The sequence below is a fragment of the Melanostigma gelatinosum genome (genome assembly GCF_949748355.1).
Source record: "Melanostigma gelatinosum genome assembly, chromosome: 21".
NCBI lineage: Eukaryota > Metazoa > Chordata > Actinopteri > Perciformes > Zoarcidae > Melanostigma > Melanostigma gelatinosum.
In genome coordinates, this window is record NC_136654.1 from 12,972,073 (window position 1) to 12,994,955 (window position 22,883).

Genomic DNA, 22,883 nt, shown 5'->3' on the forward strand with positions numbered 1-22,883 from the left:
AAAGACACGGAGACGTAAAGACGTGGCAATCAAATACTTTACTGGGGTATTGGTAACGACACAGCAGCCACACAGCCAATACAAGTCCGTTAAGCAAGAGAAGGGTCTAGGTGCAGTTCCGGGGTCTGATACACAAGGCGCAATTCTCGTACGGTCCAGGGATTGGGCAGGGGCGTCGTTCTCCTCCAAGCAGGGGTCAGTAGCCGGGGGCAATCCAGTGGGGGTAGTCTTCCGTTCCAGGGTCGTTGGCTAAGTAGTCTCACAATATCTCACCGTCTTGAATGGTTTCACCTAAGTTACTTCCCCTGACTTCACATCTTCCTTCTCCTTTTATATCCGCCCATGAAGCTCCCCTGGCCGGCTCTCTCAGGTGTGCCTTGTTGCGCTGATTGCCTGCTGGCACTAAGGGGGCGTGTGCAAAGTGCAATCCATTTCTCTCTGGTAGTCTGTAGTATCTTCCTGCCATCACTACTCCCTGGGCTCGCCCACCCCGGCTGCCACACACCCCCCCCCTTAAATCTGACCTGGGGGGAGGACTGCTCCAGGAACACCAGGCGTCCCTGCGGGACAAGGCATCGGCGTTTCCGTGAGCGGCACCGGATCTGTGGACGACAGAGAAGGCATAGGGCTGCAGAGACAGAAACCAGCGGGTGACCCGGGCGTTATTTTCTTTATTTCTCGACATCCATACCAATGGGGCATGGTCGGTGACCAGAGTGAACTTTCGTCCCAATAAGTAATATTTGAGCTCGCCCAGGGCCCACTTGATGGCTAGGCATTCTTTTTCCACTGTGGAATATTTCTGTTCCCTGGGCAAGAGTTTTCTGCTGATGTATGTTATCGGGTGTTCCTCACCATTTTGTACTTGGGCCAGGACGGCGCCTACCCCGGTCTCTGATGCGTCGGTCTGGACCACCAACGGTTTCTCAAAGTCCGGGGTCACCAACACTGGTTCTGAACACAGCACCCTCTTGAGGTTCTCGAAGGCCTCCTCTGTCTCTGCTGTCCACTGGATCCGCTCTGGCAGCCGGTTTCCTGTTAGGTCCGTCAGGGGAGCTGCAAGGGAGGAAAAGTGGGGGACAAATCGCCTGTAATAGCTCGCCAGTCCAATAAATGCCCTTACTTGTTTCTTGGTGCGGGGCCGGGGCCATTCCCGGATCGCCTCGACCTTCCCTACCTGGGTGGTGTGAAGCTCTAGGATCGCGGTGGGGTAGTCTCTGGTCTCCCCGTGAATACAGGTGACTGATACTGTACTTTTCAGATAGGGTAGCTCGACGAAGTCGGGGCGGACGAGGGTGACGGCGCTGCCGGAGTCGACCAGGGCGGTCGCGTCATGCCCGTTCGCTCGTACTGGGGTGAGTGGGGCCAAATCGCCCTGTTGGGCCCAACAGGTGGTCAGTAGTCCACAGGGGTGACTAGTCTCGCTAGCTGTGGGCATGGGGGCGTCCCCCCGCTGTGGGCAGTTCCAGGCAATATGTCCCATCTCCCCACAGTCATAACACCTGCGGGTGTCGGGGTTTAACAGGGATCTGCGCTGGGGGGTTTCCACGGGAGGGGTCCTCATGGCCGGCTCTCGTGGGGAATCTCCATGTTTCAACAGTCGGGGCCGGGGGGATATTTCCATCTTGGGCGGTCTTCCCCCACGCACCAGAGCCTGCGCCGCTTGCCAGCCCTCCACTACCTCAGTCAGTTCCTCGAGACTGCGGGGATTTTTTTGTCCTGCCAATTTTTTTGCTTCAAACGGTAATGACCTCAGTAACTTATCCATGATTACCCGATCAAGGGGGGAAAATGAGAGGGGCTCCGACATCAGCCAGGCGGTAGTGATCCGCGTGATATCATACAGTTGCGCTCTTGGAGAGAGGGTGGCATCATAATTCCACTCATGAAATCGCTGCGCTTTTGTCAGAAGAGTCACCCCGCTACGCTGAAGCACTTCCTCCTTCAGTGCTGCGTAGGTGACGGGTGAAATATTGGCTAGGTCTTGGTAAGCCCGTTGCGCGGTGCCCGTCAAAAAAGGAGCGATCAAGTCTGCCCACCGTTCCTCGGGCCATTGTTCACGTTTTGCAGTGATTTCGAAAGTCAGAAGGAAAGCTTCCACTTCGTCACTGGCTGTTTGTTTGACCAGGAAGCGCGAGGGATTCACTCGCTCCAGTCGTTTCACTTCCTGTTGGTTGGTTTGCACCTCCATATATTTTTCCATTTGCTGGTGGTGTTGGTGCTGGGTTTGCTGTTGAAGTTGCAGCATTTGTACTTGCAGCTGCAGTGCCTCTTCGTGCCTCCTCTGAGTCTCCGCATTGCTGGCTATGAGACCTGCGAGAAGCTCCTGCACAGGGTTGGGCGCGGACATTTTGATGTCGATACGACGCGTAATATAAATATTAGATATTGTCCAGAAGCCGGTTAGAATGCCCACATTCTCCACCAATGTAACAGCCCCGGGGTGGTCAGGGGTGTTACTGGACAATATGCAATACTTATAAAGACACGGAGACGTAAAGACGTGGCAATCAAATACTTTACTGGGGTATTGGTAACGACACAGCAGCCACACAGCCAATACAAGTCCGTTAAGCAAGAGAAGGGTCTAGGTGCAGTTCCGGGGTCTGATACACAAGGCGCAATTCTCGTACGGTCCAGGGATTGGGCAGGGGCGTCGTTCTCCTCCAAGCAGGGGTCAGTAGCCGGGGGCAATCCAGTGGGGGTAGTCTTCCGTTCCAGGGTCGTTGGCTAAGTAGTCTCACAATATCTCACCGTCTTGAATGGTTTCACCTAAGTTACTTCCCCTGACTTCACATCTTCCTTCTCCTTTTATATCCGCCCATGAAGCTCCCCTGGCCGGCTCTCTCAGGTGTGCCTTGTTGCGCTGATTGCCTGCTGGCACTAAGGGGGCGTGTGCAAAGTGCAATCCATTTCTCTCTGGTAGTCTGTAGTATCTTCCTGCCATCACTACTCCCTGGGCTCGCCCACCCCGGCTGCCACAACACGTACTTTGAATTCTAACTATGCTCTACCCTTCTATTTTCTCTTTTCATCCTCCCTTTTCTCTCCTCACTCTTCCAGTCTTCTTCCAGTGCTACTGAGTTATACAGCTTCTGTGAATACTCACTGCCATCCTGCACACAATCGAGTCAAGTTTTCATGACATCATATCCGTCTTTCTTCAACCATCCTTTTGTCTTTTTGCTTTCCAGGAGTGCAGGAGGATGAAGATGTGAAGCGGATGTTGCAGGGTTCCAGTATGGTAAAGGTAAAGCTCTTGCTAAGTAGAATCTACTACTGGTTGTTAGTGATCACTCGATGAGATTTAATGGGTTCATCATTCACATGTAAAAGGTCCGCTCGCCTCGCTGGCAGAAGCGACGAACTCTGAAGCTGCTGGGAGACGGCGTCACTGTCTGGTGCCAGTCCCACAAAACCTCCAGCTGGGCCAAGGACCAGCAATCCTGTAAGTGTCCTTTTATATCAATCGGAGGCAATTTATTGATGCACAGGTCATTGTACAAAATATACAACCACAACATGCAGGATACGAGGCAGAGGACCGTTTAGACTTGCTCATGATGACCACAGATTGACCGAGTAAGACAATTTACATCAAAATATGTCCCCAGTGCCCCAGTGCTTTGTTAAAGTTACATTTCACGTGACAGTATAAGGCAAATGGATCCAAAAACAAAAGTAAATCAGTCACGCATTTCCAGATCGTGCCTTGATTGCTGAATAGGAATAGGCTGACCTGCTCAGTTTTACACAATTTGTTCGTTATGAAACACACTTCATTCAAACTTGACCAAATCAAATCAAACTCATCAAATCCGTCTTTGTTGGCCTTTCTACTGTTCCAACAATCACCAACTCTGGTTTTAGAGTTTGAAAGAGAGACTGAATAAGTAGCAGATATTTTTAAAAAGTAGTACCGCTGTAACATAATCATTGTTTACCAAGCTCGTTTACGACACATTTTTTGTTGCGTCGAACGTGACACACCAGAATAAAAAAAGAACAGAAATGCTACTCCTGTACTGGTAATGGGAAAGGAGTATATCACCTATTTTATGTGAGTTTTCCCTCATTTAAAAAAACCCTGTATATATACACACTAATGTTGGTGGCAAAAGAGTTTCAGCCAACCTACCCCACCCAGAGGTAAAGAACCATTTCCAAGTGATAATTGGTAACAAGCAGGCCTTTCCTCTGCCAGAAGAGCTCAGTGCTGGGTGTGTCAGGTAAAACATGGCTACACAGTATCTATTTTTGTTCGCTTAAAATGCCACTCACTTGTTGCTTGCACATCTACTCCCCCCTCGTCTCCGCTCTCTCAGGGTCACAAACGGTGCCCTGATTATAGAGCCCAACTAGTTTTGGCCCATAAATGGCACCCGACGCTGCTGCAGTTCAAACAGTGAGATTATAGGACATTATATGGTGGTGGGAGTCTGCCCTGGTTCCTGTGGTTTGGTGCTATATAGTTACCATACGACTCTACTACTGGGTTAGCTCTCCCAAGTGCAGGGCAAGAGCCTCTAATTGCCACAAGACTAGATATGCTTGTGATGTGGCACGGCGTGTGTTTGGTGTGCAGGTTTGGGTGACACCCTCTATATTGGTTCACTTGTATCTTCTAAATAAAAATGTGGCTTCTTCATCCGAACACAGCTACCCGGTACCTTCTGCTTGTTCATGTCTTGTTTTAGCTGAATTGTATGTACTCTGATCAATACCTGCTTCTAAAAAACTCCCAAGCTGATTTACTTGGACTCGACACGTAGGTAACAGAAAAGTGGAAGCCTGTCAGCCACACCCAGTAATTCCTTCTGCTTGTTTTAGATCAAATGTTAGTTTTGTTTTTGGTGTTTTGTGACTGGGTGGTCTAGTGCAGTAGTTTCCAACCTTTTTGTCTTCTGACACTTTAAGATGAGGTAAGGTCTGATGCCCCTAATCCCAGAGAGGTTCTTTTGAAGGAATTATGAAGAGGTGAAAGTATCTAGAAAATGAAAATATGTTGGTTTTTTTTGCTTTATAATCCCCTTAATAATATAACAGACACTTCATAGACACTTATATATATATTTATGAAATTAAATTACATCACATTTTGAAGAGATCATGTACATAGACTCTCTGAGCATCTTCCTTAGGAACAGCATTAGATGTATTTTGAGCAGTATTTTGTCTGTGTATTGTCAGGTACACAGTGCACAAGGCTGTTCCTGTAGTTTCAAGTGAAACCGCAGGCAAATAGAGATTGGGCAAACACCAGCTGACGTGTGGGCAACAGTGATGTTTGGTTTGGTTCATTCAAATCCCGAGACAGTGGGGTGAGATTGTGAAAGTATGAAAAATAACGCACAAACGGCCCTGTTTGTGAGGGAAGCACTGGTGGAACCCTCGCTGGATTTGTGTGTGTGTGTGTGTGTGCGTGTGTGTGTGTGAGACAGACAGCTCACCACAGTGTCCACATTTAGTATGAATTAGAATCAACAGTGCAGGGCTGTTCGCAGCCAAGCCACTGTCTCCGTACACATTCAGGATCCTGCAGAAATACAAGGTGGTATTTACAAAGAAGACCCAACAGGTCTAGGAGCCCGTCCTGGAGCCACGCCTCGTACCCCATAGCCATGATTCCCTGTTGACATGCAGTAGAATAAGTGTGTGGATACAGCACCAAATCCAAACTGAAATCCAACTTGAGCGCAGAAGCTACGGCATATTGTAAAAAGTGGCGTGACAAGCATTATCAGTACATAGATACCGAAAAGAAATGAATAGTTTAAGATTAGTCAAACAAAAGTAAATAAATGGATAGAGACAATATACTATTATCTTTTCTGATATATTTTATTATCTTTCTATGCTGCTCAGATGTGTGTGTCAATACAATATCTGTCCAAATGATATGTTTGTGTGTTTTAGTGACTCAAAATGACCACCTTAAATACACACCACGCAGAGAATAACAGCATGAAAGAGAAAGTGAACTGCCATTGGTGCTAGAATGTAGACTGTAGATGTGCACAGAGCAAAATTAATACACAATAATGATGATATTGTATCTTACTAATACTACCACGAAAGTACTGTTAAGAGATAATGCAGAGAATGCAAGATGGAAACTGCGAATAGACCTGGGTTTGACTCTGTAAGTGAATGTCACAAATAGAAAAGGTCAAAAGCCAGAGCTGTGACTGTGTAATGCATTTGTTCAAGCATGAAGATGCCCTGTGGTTGGAAGAGCTGCGCAAGAGACTAAAGGTTCACTTTTCTCTCATTATTTCTTCTCCAGTGATGTAAGGTTCAGTGAAAACTCAGTCGTCAGAGAGATAGAGATATAATTGTTTAAATATGTGGATAATCATAGATTGTATAAAAGAAGTGGACGTAGTCACCGTGACGCAGGGCCGTGCATTTTATACCTGGGCCTTCACTGCTGTCTTGCCACCAAATAACCTCATGATGGCTCCACAGCTACGGTTATTTGTTTCTAGGGGTGTAACATCACGTATTCGTTTTCAACCGTTCGATACGAGGCTTACGAACCGAACAATAATACTGGTGCATTTGGAAAATGCAGAAGCTTAAATTGTGGTAAATATAATGTTTTCGGTGGAGACACCGGTCTGTCTGTCTGTTTAGTTTCCGGGTCAGCGTCTGACCCGGAAACTAAACAAAACACAACTGAGGCGCGAATGTTCTGCGAGGCTATGCTAAACTAGCTTAAGGAAAACAACACGCACAAACTCACGCTGCATTCTCCCCGCAGCGTTTAGCTGTTCCTACTGATTCAAACAGGGCTAAGCAATCGCACACAATCCCCATTTCTCCAGACCATCATTCTTGTTTGTAAAAGAAAACAGCCCAAACTGATTCAATGATCCGGACCCTAACCCCACGCAGGACGGGATGCGTCGTAATTAACGGACAATGCATATGGTCAAAATCGATGTAATTAACATGATGACAAGAGCTAACTCACAAGAAAGAATCACATTTATTTAAAACAAGGCATGACAAAACAATCCAGCAACACTCACACTAAAGAGCAAGAGCCATTCAAATATTATTTACATCAGGGAACAATATCCATAAACGACACGATCGGCAAAATTAACACACTGCAGATGTAAAGAAAACAAAAGCAGTTTCACTGACCGAATGCTGTTCTATTTAAATACAAAGTCCATCCTTCTGTCTTTGTTCACAAAGAGTTCAATGAGGTGGTTGTTCAGTACATCCGTGCTCCGTTTCCCTGCGAACTTGATCTTTGATCTGGAGATCCACTAGGGTCCTTCCAAACGGTTTTAAGAGCACCGTAGCTTGCAAGTGTCCCGCCGTACTTTGGTGTCGTGTAGCGGCTTTGCTCAGGCAGCTCAGGTTACCAAATCCAGCATGGCTCCATACACCAAGATGTTCAGTCGCAAATAACAGGCATTCCCAGCAATACAATTTGCAGCTCTTCTCCGACCCCGGCAGCCAGGAATACCATTCATAGTTTGCCGACTGAAAGTGGCGCACAAATCCTTTTCTTACAATGTCCAGTTTGTCCGGAAATGTCCTTCTTGAGAAAGGCGTTCCCAGTAACTCCGCCACTAAATCAGCTTCTCCTCCTTCCGCCATTTGATGTTAAAAAAACAAAGCTAAGTAAAAAAAACTAAAAATGCCATAATTTCTTCCATATCTTTCCACTTGAACTCTGACTGCTAACAACCTCAGTTCTGCTGGCAAGCACAAGTTTCACTTTAGTCACGTGCTCGCCCACTGACCAATCACAGCACACACTGCACCTGCACATGAGTTGCACGTAATGCTGACGTCATTATAGGCCGTCTAGCAGGTGCTGACACGTCAAAGAATACGCCCAACATGTCAAACTAAAGATCTGATTGGTTGAACACTATGACAATCAACAATTCCCCATTCACTTAAACTGGACATGGATGCAGGTGAGACTCTGCAGGCCTCTGGCTCTGTTCTTACCTAGAGACACAGAGGTGAGATCTGATTGGATAAAAGCTCTACTTAAAACAAGCTGCACTGGAAGCAGAGCAACTGAGGAAGACAGGAGCTGTGCAATGAGAACATAAGATAATGGGAAAAATATTTTTATAAATTATAATACATGTAGTGTATTTAAGAAAAAATATTAAATTATAAAATAGATATAGCTTTGTGATTCTGTTTAGGCCAGCAGAGAAGGCCTTGCAGGCCCTGACGGCCCACCACTGCTGTGACGTCACACATCGGTTTGTGGACGAAGGTTTCGAAGCCTTGAATTTGGCGTTTTGGCTGTGGCCATCTTGGTTGTTTGGAACAAGAAGAGAGACAAGAGGGTGGAGCTAAGTACAACAGAACGCTGGATAATACATTTTCAGCCAACCCAAATTTTACAACGCCGTGGTAGCGACCTGTCAATCACAAAGTAGCCACGCCTAAAGCATACCCTGCTTTATCTTCTATTTGATTCTGATACGCCAAAATCAAAGGTAATCCGTGGGAAAATTAGTTTCCCGCGAACATAATTCTGATATGTGTCAGTCACAGCTCACTGTATCTCAGACTCATGCACTACGCTCCATGGGTTGCTTTCAAATTAATTCAAAGGTACTTACGTGTTAGTTTGAATTTTTCTTTTTCCGAAAAAAGCTACAACCCTACTCACCTCTTTTCTCTGTGTGTATCTCACTCTGTGTTGCTATCGTAACTCTTTACTGATAGTACAGACCAAAGACTTGAGACCCTTTACATCCTTTAAATACCGTCATATACGGCACACCCTGGTGAAATGTCGGGAAGATCAAATAGATACCTGCTGTACTGTACTCTCAACCTTTCCATAAACCAAGACCAAACATACCAGAGTTGTAGAAAGACAGAAAAATAACTTGATGGCGTCGAACATTGAAAAGCGTAATCATTGAACGTATCCCAGGTTTTTCAAAATCAGCCGTATCAACGCTCTGCCCGGGGACATGGTTTGACCACAAGGAGCTCGAGGGCTCACCGAATGCTTTGACAGTATAACAATTATGTAAATCATATGCCTTGCCCATCCACCAAATCTCGACCCATCTGAACACCTATGGTGAGATCTTAGACCAACACACGCGGGCGCTCCCCACCACCACAAATGAGGGAATATCTTTTGAAAGGAATGTCGTTCATGCCAACGGTAGAGTTCAGCGACTGCATGATGTGGAGCACTGGGACTGTTTTGAGGGATCTTCAAAGTGTTCCGTCTGTATTGCTGAAACAGCAACTACTTCAAGTAGGAACGTGTCAGAAACCTTAGCGGTACACAGCCCTGACCGCGGAAACTCTTTTTGTCTCTTCTATAGCAGACCCACAGAGGACATTTAGTCTTTTGGGTAGGATTTCAGAGAAATTCTTCAATTCATTTTCCATCCAAACTCCAATCTTGTGATCTTCTTGCTAAGGATCAATACTAAAACCGTACCTCAGAAAAACTGAGCAATAACCATAGACTGTAAGAAGTGGACGTAGTCATCATTTTTCCTCTTCCTCCACCTTCCTCCTCTCTGTTCCCCTCACACATCCCCAGTCTCCGTCATGGAGGTCGAGTGCGTGCGTGAGGGCTGCCAGTCAGAGACGCTGCGGCAGATGGTCGGCTCCGTCCCTGAGCAGCGGTGTTTGACGGTGGTCTTCAAAGGGCCCCGCAAGAGCCTGGATCTCCTGTGCCAGAGCCAAGAGGAGGCTCAGCATTGGGCCCGCGGCATCCGAACCCTGCAGGGGAGGGTGGACAACATGACTCAGAAGGAGAAACTCAACCAATATCCTAATTGTTGTTCATTTGTCTACACTGCATATGCAGAGACAATAGAGTGCTATTTGTGTAGGCTAACTAGGGAGTTAGCATAGCACTGGTTCCCTTGACAGAGAGCCGGTGGGATCTTACATTCGATTTTGAATTATTGCAGAAAATAAACCCTGTGGCAAACAACTTTTTTGATACCTTTATGATTTTGGAGCCTAAATGCAATCTGCAATTTAAAAAGTGTGAAACTAACTACACCACAGTTGTATGACTCCAAGTCACCACCACTAAGCTAAAAGGCAGTCTTCCATTCGGCAGGATAATGTTTATATCCTTATTTAGCCACTTGTTAGCAACCGCCTTTTGTAAGACACTGAAAAGCTTCGAAATTCGTTTTTTTATATCATAGAAGAAAACGTTAAAATCTCTTAACCACAGACCTTATTTCAAGCAGCTAACCAAAAATAAATTCCAAAAACAATTTGACAATGAGACGAGAGAACTGGTAAAGCAAAAAACTCTGGCTCATTTACGGGTTTTAGACATTATTTCTGCAGCTCTCTATACTGCCAATAATTATCATACATCATATATATATATATGTACATATGTCATATACAATTACAGTAGAATATATACAGTATATGTATGTCTTTTTTAAAATTGAAAATTATATTTAATAAATGATATCCTGTAGATGGATATCTTATAGCATATTAATTGCACCCGATGTCTTTTTTATAGTAGAATAGTAATAATTCATTGCAGACTTATCTCCAGTCCTGCTGTTACTGATGTCAGACAGTTTCTCCAGCTCAGACAAGCCTACAGGGAGTTTAGTCCAATCAGATCGTGGCACGTTTGTCTACAGCCTCTCAGAGCCAATCAAGGACTCTGCTATTTCACCTCCCACCTCACCTCTTTTACTGGTCATTTGAGACCTTTTTGACGAGAACTGATCTTTGTTATTTGGTGAAAGAAATAATTATGTATCTGCTGCAATTAATCGATTATTCAACTAATTTTTGAGAGTAGTTAATGACTACTGAAATGCAGCAGTAGTGAGTATAACACTTCATAAATTATGGAAACTCCATAAGTGTCCTGCAAGGACCTTTGCAAGTCCCGAACCAGAATGTCAACATCTAGTAAAAATATATGTTTGCACTTTTGTCGCACTCCACTTTTTTGATTGAAGGAAATGTCTAAAAGACCCCGGAATACAACACAAAGTATCTCTAGGCAGAATCTGAATAATTAAGAATGACTTCTGTGCTTCGAAGCTCCATATTGGTAAAACGCCACCAAACACTTCACATGTTCCAGCTGTTGCTGCTTCCTTGACCTTGTTTGTGTGTCACCTGGATTCATTCTTATCTGAGTCGGGCCGACCAGAACCACGATGACAAGATGAGCTACGACGAGGTCCAGACGCTGCTGCAGATGATCAATATTGACCTGAGTGACCAGTATGCCCATAGCCTCTTCCAGGTAGCGGAGCACACACTCTCACACACACCTACACACACACACACACACACACGTACATATCTGATTGACTTTGTGTCACTTGGACGAAGTGAGACCACCGTGGCAAACTAATCAAAGAGCGATCAACTTTGTCTGACTCTGTTCCTCCTGATAGAAATGTGACCAGTCAGCTGATGGTCGTCTGGACCACGGAGAGATTGAGGTGTTCTGCAGGGAGTTGTTACGGAGACCAGACCTGGACACCGTGTTCATTCGCTACTCCGCGAACGACTGTGTACTCTCCACTGTGGACCTGAGGGACTTCTTGAAGGACCAGGGGGAGGACGCTTCACTCATCCACGCCCAAAGCCTCATTCTCACCTATGAACTCAATGAGTGGGGTACGGTGCTAAGTGACAATATATTGCAAGTCACCGACCTATCTGGTTCAGCAAAGCGGCTGAGCCAAACCTGTTAGACGCTACCTGCTCAGCACCAAATGGGAGACTGACAAAGTTTGTGACTACATGTCCCGCTCTTCTAATAAGTGGGTAGAGACCAAAATAGAGCTAAAAGAAGAGTGAATATTGGACTTGGATAAGTCAGGTTGCCAAAAAAACAAACAATTCCATCCATCCAAATGAATGCTAATTTTGTTCCACGTCTTGCTGGGTCTTTCAACAAGATCATTTTTGCTTAAAACTCAAGTGCTATTCTTGTGAACATCTGGAGGGAATTTCTTCAAATTTGGCACAAACCATGACATGGTTGGTGGAGGCCTACAATGGTGAGGGTGGTAATTTGAGTTAACTAGCTGCAGACGATCTAGGGATGACTGACTGAGTCCCACATAAAGAACCATTCAGTCGTCAATACAGGATGAGATAAAAGCATATAAGATGGTCTCCAGTCATGCAAAAGAGAGATTTTATGTGGAAATGTGTACTAACGTCGACAACTGGCATTCTTGTCAAAAAAATTCATATTTTAAAGCAATACTTCACCCAAAATGACTTCAAGTTGAGTGAATTCAAATATGAATTCACTCAACTTGTATTCTTGAAGAAAACCTTTTTCTCGTGCCTCGAAGGTGAAGGGACAATCCAAAACAATCAAAAGTCTTGATAAACTGAAGTAAATGGGGGCTACGTTTAACACTGTAACAGTGGTTTTCAAAGATTCAACATAACACCCATGAGTATTTGATATACAAATCGGCATTTTGGGGGTGAAGTATTCCTCCAAAACAGAATAGAAAAAGACACCCAGATTTCTTGCATGTGTACGGGCATTAGAAGACAGAGGCCCAAGAAAATGTCTGGCGGCAAAAGTCTAGTGAAGAAACTGCTGCACATTCATTGCTAATTTAATATCGCAGTGGTCCTTTATAGTTTTTAAAATGTCGGTCCACAGATTTACAATTCCTAGTACTCTACCAACTTTTATTTGACCAACTCTAAAGTCAAAACGATGAAATTTACTTACTTTCCTCGATCAACGATCCAACATTGACGCCCACTTCAGTGACTGTTCAGCTTCATGACGACATTACAGTGAGGCTGTTCTGAACAACTATAGACGCATTTCATGTCCGACGTGGTCGATCAAAACATAATTCTAACGAGTTCTGAAAAGCATAACCTGACCTGGCCGACTCTAAACAGCCTTCAAAAACAAGACAAAATATGGTTCTCTTTTATTTGAGAAAATGCTATCATATCAGCTTAATGTCAGAAAAACACATATGTTTGAGCTAAAATTGTAAAATTTTGAACTGTATATTACAAGCTGCACTATGATGACCAGTTTGCTCACGATATAATAGTTGCCCTCCTTTATTGACTTGTGTTTGTGCCTTTTGCCCAGTACAGCCCAGAAGAACCAGTTCATGACCCCCAATGGTTTCACCATGTACATGCTGTCTAAGGAGAACTGTGCGTTTAACCCGGAACATGCCAGGGTTTACCAAGACATGAAACGCCCACTGGCGCACTACTTCATCTCGTCCTCCCACAACACCTACCTCACTAAGGACCAGCTGACTGGGGACAGCAGCACGGAGCCATACATCCGGTAAGTAACTGTATTTTGCTAACAAATGGGAGAGCTGAGTCATCCTATCCTATGTTCGGCTTCATAGGATGCAATCGTGCGTTGGCCTTGAGAGTTCAACACACTGCAAATGAAGAAAAACACATGCAAATGGATAGTATGGTCTGCTTCTCCACATTCACATGTGGTTGGGCCAGCTTTGTAGCCCCATCTGACCAGAGCAGCTTTTGATCGTCCCGTTCTTGTTCTGAGGCGGTTTAGTGTTTTCCATTGAGCCAATGGTGCTTCTGGGCCAGGGGGAAGGTTTTCAGTGGGGGGTATTCCCATGACAGTTGGAGGAGGGTCATTCTCAAGCTTTTCCCTCCAGAGTTGGAGTCTGGTTTCTTCCCGAGACTTTATTAGGGGCTGGACATGGCTGAGAAAGCTTCTTCTTGATTTTAGCCGTTGGGCCGGAGGGTGACATCCATGGAGGAGATGGCGTTCATCACTAGTAGATTTTGTTTTCTCCACTCGGCTGGCAACTTCCCGTCTAATATCAGCAGTGGCAATGCCAGTGAGGAGGTGAAGGTTGCTTGTGTTGGTGGGTTTCAAGCAGCCAGTGATCAGGCAGCAGGTGTTGTTCAGTGCTGGGTCAAGCAAATCAAGAAACATCTTCACCAACTTAACGACACACGACAACATCAATGTGACAATGGGACACTAAAAAGTGATGCACACGGCTGCTTGTTGTTGTGGTCATTGAAGCCTGCTATCTGTCATCATGATCACATGAAGTATTAGAATAATAAGCAAAAGGGTAACGCTAGGTTAACAGCAGATGCCTACAATAATTAGGGATGGGACAATTTTATCGCAGATCGCGATATTCAAACACAATAAGTTGATCATGGTGAATTTCCATTGGTGGCCTAATAATAAATATCATCACAAGTGATTTTAAAAAGCTCTCTAGCTCACTATCATGGTAGAGAAGTGAAAAATAGAGCCTCATTAAAAAAGAAAGAAAGAAAAGACGAATAAAATGTTGCTGTTTTAAAAGAAAAAAGGATTATCCTTGTTTGATGCAAGGGGACTTTATGATTACCTTATTTGAAATAGTTTGTTTACCTAAAGAAAGACGTGTATCTGTGAAACAATACAAATGTTTGTTTCTTAAAAAATACAAGGTAAAGCAATTCCAGTATGTTTTAGTGCCATTTTAAGAGTTTGTAGCATATTCTGATGATTAGCAGAATAAAACCGTGAATTATAAATATTGTGCCCAGGATAATTGTGACATGACATTTTCACATTGTCCCATGCCCTAAGAATAGTATCTGAATCATTGCATCACAATGTTAGATAAGCCCAAAAGCTTGAGGTGATTTTCGAACACTAGCTAGCCGACTTCAAGAACTTCATAATCCGCTGGAAACGGTTTCCGTTGTAAGCTTCTTGCAGTGCATTTCTATAATTTGCTTTAGGTCAACCAATCAAAATGCATTCTGACTGAGTTGAACTGCACCATGACACAAGGTGCTGAGAGGAGGAAAGACACTGCAGAGAGGTGCGCTCAACATACATGTTGTGAAAGTAAAATGTCACTCTCTGTGGGTCGCGGCTTGTCATTAAGGAATGACGGTGGATCCCACAGCCAGACCAGCTGAGAACATTATATTTTCCTGAATTTAGGCTTTTGCATTCTCTAAATGCTCGAGCCTTATTCAAACGACTCTTACCGAACGGTTTAATACGAAGACGTACATAGTTACAGCCTTAAAAATGAGCTGTGGCGCCACAATGTGGTTACAAGGTGGTATTTCAGCTGCGGGACAGCAGTGAAGGCCCAGGTATAAAATGCACGGCCCGCCACTGCTCCTCAGTGATTTGTGGAGCTTGGGAACAGTGCCTGAGGACTAGCAGACAGTTCCCCAGCGCTATAAAAGGACAATGGTGGCTTTGCTTCAGTTATAGGGATGTCAGCTTCCCTGGGAAAGCTCATGCCAAGGGCTCTGGAAATGAGACTCTGGTTGGACCAGAAGAACAGCAGTGCTGATTGTCCAGAATAGAACCCTGTTCCTTTGCTTCACAAGAAGTCCGCTGAGGGGCTCCGGCATGATAAGCCTCCTTTAGAGCAGTGATTCTCAACTGGTGGGTCGCGGACCCGTTTTCAGTGGGTCGTGGGCCTTTGCCTGACAAAAAAAAAAAAAAAAGTTGTGATTTTATTTTGAAGGGCATTTTTTATGCAGCGGAATTATTCCAGCATTTACGGAACTTGTTCAGCAGTGCAGGAGAAACACCGACCAATGCGGTGTGAATCACATCACGTGATGCAGCTCAGCCAATCAAATATGAGTATTCTGACAAGTTTCCTGACTTGAGTGAGATGTACACACACCGTGACACACGGGGAGAGACGAGGATACAGAGAGCAGAGCAGGACTATTTATTGAGGTGTGAGTCTTGAAAGTCAAATCATAGGACGATCTCCAAAAGAGAGAAATGGCCAGAGAGACCAGAGTCATTAGACTCTGAAAAAGTCTGTCCAGTCAAACACTAATTTCTCTTTTTAGAAGATGAGAAAAATATAATATTATGGCTTTTTCACTTCACACTGAATGAACTGAATTTAAAGCTGCAGGGCAATTCAGTGAAAATTATTTTGCTAAAATGAATTTCGTTTAGTAATTCATTTTTTAATCCAGAACATTTATTCATGTATTTCTATGTGTTATTTATAATCCATCCAGTTAAATTTGAAAAATGAGAATAATATTTGTTGAAATATAATTGATGTGTACTTTCTTTATTTGATTTGACAGTTATTTACTACACAGATACATTACTGCTACTAGACTTCTTGAATATAGATATACCCAAATTTTATATATATATATATATATATAAACTGTCACTCATAATGTCAATAGTCTGCGTATGACTATACATTCAGTGACAGTGAAGGTTTTAAGTTCGAGCACAGGCTACTACATACAGTCTTATCAAATACATATGCACAAGTAATCACAGACGACTGCTCCTTAAAGTATAACAGAGTTTATTAAATCAAAATAATAAATGGTCAACTCAATTAATATTGCAACCAACAAACGTTATCATACAATTGTATATGCCTAATACCTAAACAATGAATAAAATGGATGAGGGTGTATGTCTGTGTGTGTGTGTGTGTGTGTGTGTGTGTGTGTGTGTGTGTGTGTGTGTGTGTGTGTGTGTGTGTGTGTGTGTGTGTGATTTAAGGCTGGCGATCGTTTGAACAGAGTTTCCCCAGGGGCAGAGACAAGAAAGAGAGCAAAGGTGGGGGTCATGAATCAAACTTCTGCGTGCGGTCCGCGTTATAGTGATAATGGGGATCGCTGGCCGTATCGTACACAACGTGCCGTTGTCGGTAGAACTGCCAGCAGTTATGTACGATAGCCGAGATTCCACACTTCACTTACAGAGCTGATTCAATGAGGAGAGAATACCACACGAAGTGTAATAAAACAAATCAAAATAAATCAAAATAAATCCCAAGCAAACAGTCATAGCAGTTCATACACAATGCCGCGGAGCTTCTCTGCTCCGTAAGGAGTTGCGCAATGTCTCAATATCACGCGACAGTAACTTAAACACACAAAAACACAGGAATATCAACGTATAAATGAATGGCCTGAATTAAACTTAAATTAATTTAAGCTAAGCTACGCCCAGATGCCAAGAATCTTACTTGTCGATGCTTCGTTGCAACGTTGAAGTGTTCTTGGGGAAGTTGTCAGTTTCCTCGTCAGGAAGGGGCTTTGGGGGAGCTTGCGGGTCGGCGTGGCGTTTGAGCCGGCTTCGGGCCGTCGTGGCGTGGCTCGCTCTGGAGCGAAACGCAGACGTGATCTATCCTCGCTGCAGGGAGGGTGATCTAACTTCGGCTGACGGCGTGGTCCGTGCGTCTTACCGGGAATCGTCGGTGAAGGAGGGAGGCTTGGTCGTCTTTCCTTCGCCGGAATGTGTGCACCAAAAGAAAAGCAAAAAGCGGAGAACGGATCGCTGAAGCGGATTCGTTATCGCGGGCGGAGTGGGCCTTTACTCAGCGTGGAACACGGCTGTTTCGTCCAGCGAAATGGCTTATGACCTGACAGGGTTTGAGGCGGGGTGAAGGGCCGTTGCTTCCTCGTGCCCAGCGTCGCGCTGGCGGGGAAAGCTGGATTCTCTGTGGCCTGGACGGGGGTCCGAGGGCGAAGAGAGCGTTGTGTGCTCCCTGTCTCAACCGAGGTCGAACGGAAAAAGCCTGGAGGTGTGTACTGCAGGCGGTTTTGTAGAACAGTGGTTGAACCACAGGGGTCCTGGGGTCTCTTGGCTCTCGGCCAATGAGATTGCAGCGGTGCATTCAGGTGACCATGGTTTTTTGGGGGGGGGAAATTTACACCCTTGTGTGAAATTCCGAGAGGAGGCTTGCTCTTATCAAACTACAAATCAGGATGAAACCTTTGCTTGAAAAAGTGAAGGCCTGATTCTCTTTGTCCACAGCACATGTTGAAGCCATATGGTCAGACCCAAACATATATATATATAGATATATAATTTGGGTCGTGGGTCCCGGCTTGTCATTAAGGGGTGATGGTGGGTCCCGCAGCCAGACCAGTTGAGAACCACTGCTTTAGAGCAGAGTTTTCAAACTATGAGACGAATCTCCCCAAGGTGGGCATGGGAGAGTTAAAAGGGGGGCACAAAGAGAGTGACAAAAATGAGACAAAAATACTGTGTTAGATGACAGGGACAGGTTCAGGGTCCTATGTTCCCTATCTCTATATAGCACATAATGGTAACCTGAAAAAGATGTTCCCCAGCTCGTCACACGCTTATTATGACATGGGTTATTGTGGGAACTCGTCAACAGATTTTTTCGCTGTATGGCTCTCAATACAAAACGGCCTACACTTGAGGGAACTTATCAAACGACTGGAGTCATGGAAAAACTAAACGTCATAGCTTAATGCTTCCTTCGGCGAAAACTAGCCGAGTACATATGTTTTTGAAACTATCATGCACAAACACAATTACAGAAATTATGAACTTGTGTCAGAAAATCCGAGCGGGTGTTTGTACGTTCAGGGAACGTACAAACAGTCAGGGAACATAGCATGGAGTTGAACATGGGAACGTGAATTCCTGACGACACGTCCCTTTTTTCATTTGTGGGTCGAATTTGCCCTCTCTTTTTCGATTCATACAAAACACTACAAGAAACAATTATTTTTATGCAACTTTATTGCTGGAGCAGCAATAAAACATTCTGGAAACCCAAACAAGACTTTAGAGACCCTCAAAATAAAAAAAAATATATAACTTGTTTTTGTTTTAAAGCCTTGTTCCAATAAAAACTAAAAAAACAGGATCATCTTTATGAAACATTCCAACTTGAAATGAGTCCCAAACCAAATCACAATAGGAGAGTTAAGGTGTTAAAATAATATAGAACCGGGGAACTTAGGGCCCTTGGAACATAGATATGCTCCCAGGCCAGACTACATCCCAAAGATGTAGTTCACGGTGCATGAGCACAAGTAAAATTCAACATAAAACTCCTCTAATGATGAAACTTCTTATTTCACCATAACATATCGAAAAGATGCCAATTGGGCCTTGATGCATTTTGATAGGGATGCGTGATGTGGACAGGAACACAGCTAGTCTCTGGATGTTGCTGCTAAATTGAGACATTTACTGAGTGAGTCACAGAGGTTCCAAATGATGTTTTTCCTTTTTCTCTTAGAGCCTTGAAACATGGCTGCCGCTGTGTGGAGCTGGACTGTTGGGATGGAGATAAAGGAGAGCCAGTCCTCTATCACGGACACACACTCACCTCCAAAGTACCCTTTGTCAAAGTCATTGAGACTATCAACGACTATGCTTTTAAAGTGAGTACTTCGCTAATTCATTTGTGGTGACAAAGATTATATACTTCTAAAAATCTATGCGGTGTAAGAGTTTTATGTGCATTGACAATTCTGCTGACAGTTCAAATGGTAATTTCCCTCCTCTCTTTTGTTCTATGGCAAACTCCTTTTGTACCCAACTCTGCCCCATCATCCCTCCCTCCCAGGCGTCTCCCTACCCTCTGATCCTGTCCCTGGAGAACCACTGCTCCGTGGAGCAGCAGACGGTGATGGCCCGACACCTGCGATCCATCCTGGGAGACAAGCTGCTCACCCAGCCCCTCGACGGATTGGATCCTCAAAACCTTCCTTCTCCAGAGGCAAGGAAGACACTGTCCTTGAACCAGACGAAAGTTCTGTCTCCATAAGTTTGACTGTATTTACCGCAGGCTGCATGATTTACATATTTCAATCTTGAGAAGCGGATCCCTTATCACGATTAATCATTGATTTTAAGGACAAACTATTTTTATTGCACTTTCACATTTAAATGAACCGAGCCCTGCTTTCACTTTAAAGCTGCGATGCATTCCTGCGTATTAACACATTTTTGCATCAAAATAAGATATAGAATGAAGTTCTTCTTCACCTGAATTCAGTGCATTTTAGTTTTGCCCATCTCCTTTACAGAGAGGCGGCTGTAGCTCAGAGGGTAGAGCGGGTCGCCCTTTAGACTCTGAGCACGAAGTTGCTCCTCGGGGGTCTCACTGCTCATAGACTGTATATGAGAAGTAGACGTAGTCATCGTGACGTCACCCACTGGTTTGTGGACTGCCATTTTATAGCCTCGAGTTTGGCGACGTTGTTTTGAATTTCGCCATGTTGTTTTTTCCATATTTGGAATGCGGAGTAGTGACATAGAGATGCTGTATATGGCTCTGGTTGAGGCAGCGACCTGTCAATCACAAGGTAGGATTTTGGATGATGTGCCGTAAAGAATACTGTTGCAATAGTCAATTCTGGAGGTGATGAAGGCGTGGATCAGAGTTTCAGCAGCAGATGAGGAGAGTGATGGGCGGAGACGGGCGATGTTTTTTAAGTGGAAAAAGGCAGTTCTGGTGATTTGTTTGGCGTGGTGTTCAAAGGAGAGGTTGCTGTCAAACATGACTCCAAGGTTGCGGATGTGTGGGGAGGGAGACAGAGTGGAGTTGTCGATGGTGAGGCTGAAGTTGTGACAGGTTTTGGTGAGGGATTTGGGACCGATGATGATCATGTCAGATTCAGTTTGAGGAAGTTGGTTTGCATCCATGATTTAATGTCAGTGAGGCAGCTGGTGAGAGTGGAGTGAGTAGCAGTGGTGATGGCTTTTGTGGAGATGTAGAGTTGGACATCATCGGCGTAACAGTGAAAGTGAAGTCCATGTTGACGTATGATGTTACCAAGAGGGAGCAAGTAGAGGATGAACAGAAGAGGACCATGTATTATCATGTATACTAAATGAACATCATGCTGTATTGAAGAAGACTTGAAACTAGAGATTGAGACCATAAACTCATGTTTACAATGTTTACTGAGGGAATAAATCAAGAGAGAAGTAGAGTCATTTTCTCATAGACTTCTATACAATCTGACTTCTTTTTGCAACCAGAGGAGTTGCCCCCTGCTGGTCAGTAGAGAGAATGCACATTTTAAGACACTTCCGCATCAGTTAAAAGCTTCAAGGGGTATTTATTGACGTATTTTATGTGCTAGAACCATAGACTATATATAAGAACAAAACCTATACAGCTTGTGTTAACCACAGACCTTATTTCCGGCATTGAACCAAAAAGACATTGAAAAAAGACATACTGACTTTGAGACGAGGGAAGTGTGAAAATGCTGACGCATTTCTGAATTTTAGAGCTCATTCCTGCAGCACTCTGTTACTCTTACTCTGGACTGCAGCCGCAACATTCAGGAAAGTTCGTCACAGGCTGTCGCTGTAGGGTGCACACGCAACAGCGTGACAGCTTCCCCAAAAGTGAAACCTAAATATCTCCATCTGGTGGCTGGCTGTTAGTTTGACTTGCACATGAGTTCCCTGTGAGCAGAGTGCACATTTTAAACACCAGTAGTGCAGTCGATTCAATAGTGGAAATTCAAAATCGTGATTATTATTCAATAATAACCGTGCATCCCTAATTGATTGAAATGAATAGCTTCTTTGTTTGGGACAGATTATGCCTATGTACTCTGGAAGCACACAATGATGATCCTTCCATGCCCAGATAAGCATTTGGAGTGTGGTTGCCACTTTTCAGTGGAATGTGGATGTGGTTAAAAATAGCCAACAAATGTCTCTCAGTGAGATTCCCACACAGGGACTTCACTCTGACACACTTTTTAATATCCGACCTCTTAGTCCCACTTATTCTACATTTCCACAGAATCACAACATGTGTGTGAGTAGTTGGTGTGCATGCACTCATGATCTGTGCCCCGGTAATCACACTCCCTCGGGGCACCTCACCCGTGTGCCTGTAATCACACTGAGATCGTTTGCTTTGTTGATCTCACACTTGCGTACTGTTTTGTCCTTATATAACTGTTGTCAGACCTCATTATGTAACTGGCAGTCCTGGTAAAAGTGTCACACAAGTGGGAGCGATGAGGGGAGGACCCAAATGCAGACAGCCCAGGCAAACGGGAGCGGTTAATGACGAGAAGATTCATAAGCTTACAGGCAGGCAGGCCTGAAACTTAGGTTATATCCCCCCATAGTGAAGCATTCGCAAGAGGTCGCGTGACAAATAGTTCACAAATAAAAGCACTGGTTACATGTCTAGGGATTATACAAACAAGGCCAATTCATTATTAGATGCTTTAGATACAAGATGTCTTAAAAATCTTTGCAGCCAAATCAAATAGTTTACTGGATATTCAACCTTAGTTTCTTTATAATGCATGTAATACTGTGTAATATGTATTTTTTACAGGGCTTGTATGAAAGCAATAAAGTAGTACAGATGATGTAGAGGCTAAGGTTCAGATGGCTGGGAAGTAAGGGCATATGCAACATCACAATCTGTGTGTGTGGAAAAGGGCTGGTAAATATACTCAGAGGAGGATTCGGGAAAATGGGAGGTCGGTGAGTATGTGGGCGGGGAAGGTGATGGAAAAGGCAGGAAAAGGGTTACTGCTAGGCAGGAGGGAGTGGCTTGGTCTGAAATGAAGCACAGCACTGGAGCATTAATGTTAGGAATCAGACACACCAAATCACCATCAAAGAACTAAGGCCGACGGTCGCCTCTGAGCCAAAAAGTTGCACTTGACCACCCCGCAAAGACTACAGATAACAAGCATGATGTTCTGAGCATGCATGAAAATAAATATCTCTGATAAAGTAGTAGTGGTAGTAGCTGTATTACTATAATACAGTGGCGGGCCGTGCATGTTATACCTGGGCCTTCACTGCTGTCCTGCAGCTGAAACACAGCTACGCTTATTATTTGTTTCGTGTAAAAATGAAGCCAACATCTATAAATACACTATCTGCCGAGAGTGCGTCTCCTCTCTGCTCTGACTGCAGCGCAAGGCTTCTGTGGGCGGCGGCGGAGGGGCTCACAGCAGCACCCGCTGCTCGTTCACCACAGTGCAGAACGTACTGCTTTAACGTCAAAACACCAGAAAATTCTCCAATAACACCAGAACAAGTCGCTAGATTTGTCACTAGTAGCTTTTGACAAAAAAAGTCTCCA

At 44.4% G+C, this 22,883-nt stretch overlaps 1 protein-coding gene across 1 annotated transcript in view; it reads left to right on the forward strand.

The window, feature by feature from the left end:
- LOC306795221 (1-phosphatidylinositol 4,5-bisphosphate phosphodiesterase delta-3-A-like) overlaps positions 1–22,883 on the forward strand; it is a gene marked incomplete at its 5' end in the record, with an annotated part of 34,464 nt that overhangs the window by 6,291 nt on the left and 5,290 nt on the right. The window contains 8 exons of the mRNA XM_079293664.1: positions 3,195–3,250; positions 3,337–3,448; positions 9,560–9,788; positions 11,134–11,263; positions 11,418–11,643; positions 13,114–13,315; positions 19,041–19,185; positions 19,371–19,523. Coding sequence (XP_079149790.1) covers positions 3,195–3,250; positions 3,337–3,448; positions 9,560–9,788; positions 11,134–11,263; positions 11,418–11,643; positions 13,114–13,315; positions 19,041–19,185; positions 19,371–19,523 — 1,253 coding nt within the window. The remainder of the gene's footprint in view (positions 1–3,194; positions 3,251–3,336; positions 3,449–9,559; positions 9,789–11,133; positions 11,264–11,417; positions 11,644–13,113; positions 13,316–19,040; positions 19,186–19,370; positions 19,524–22,883) is intronic.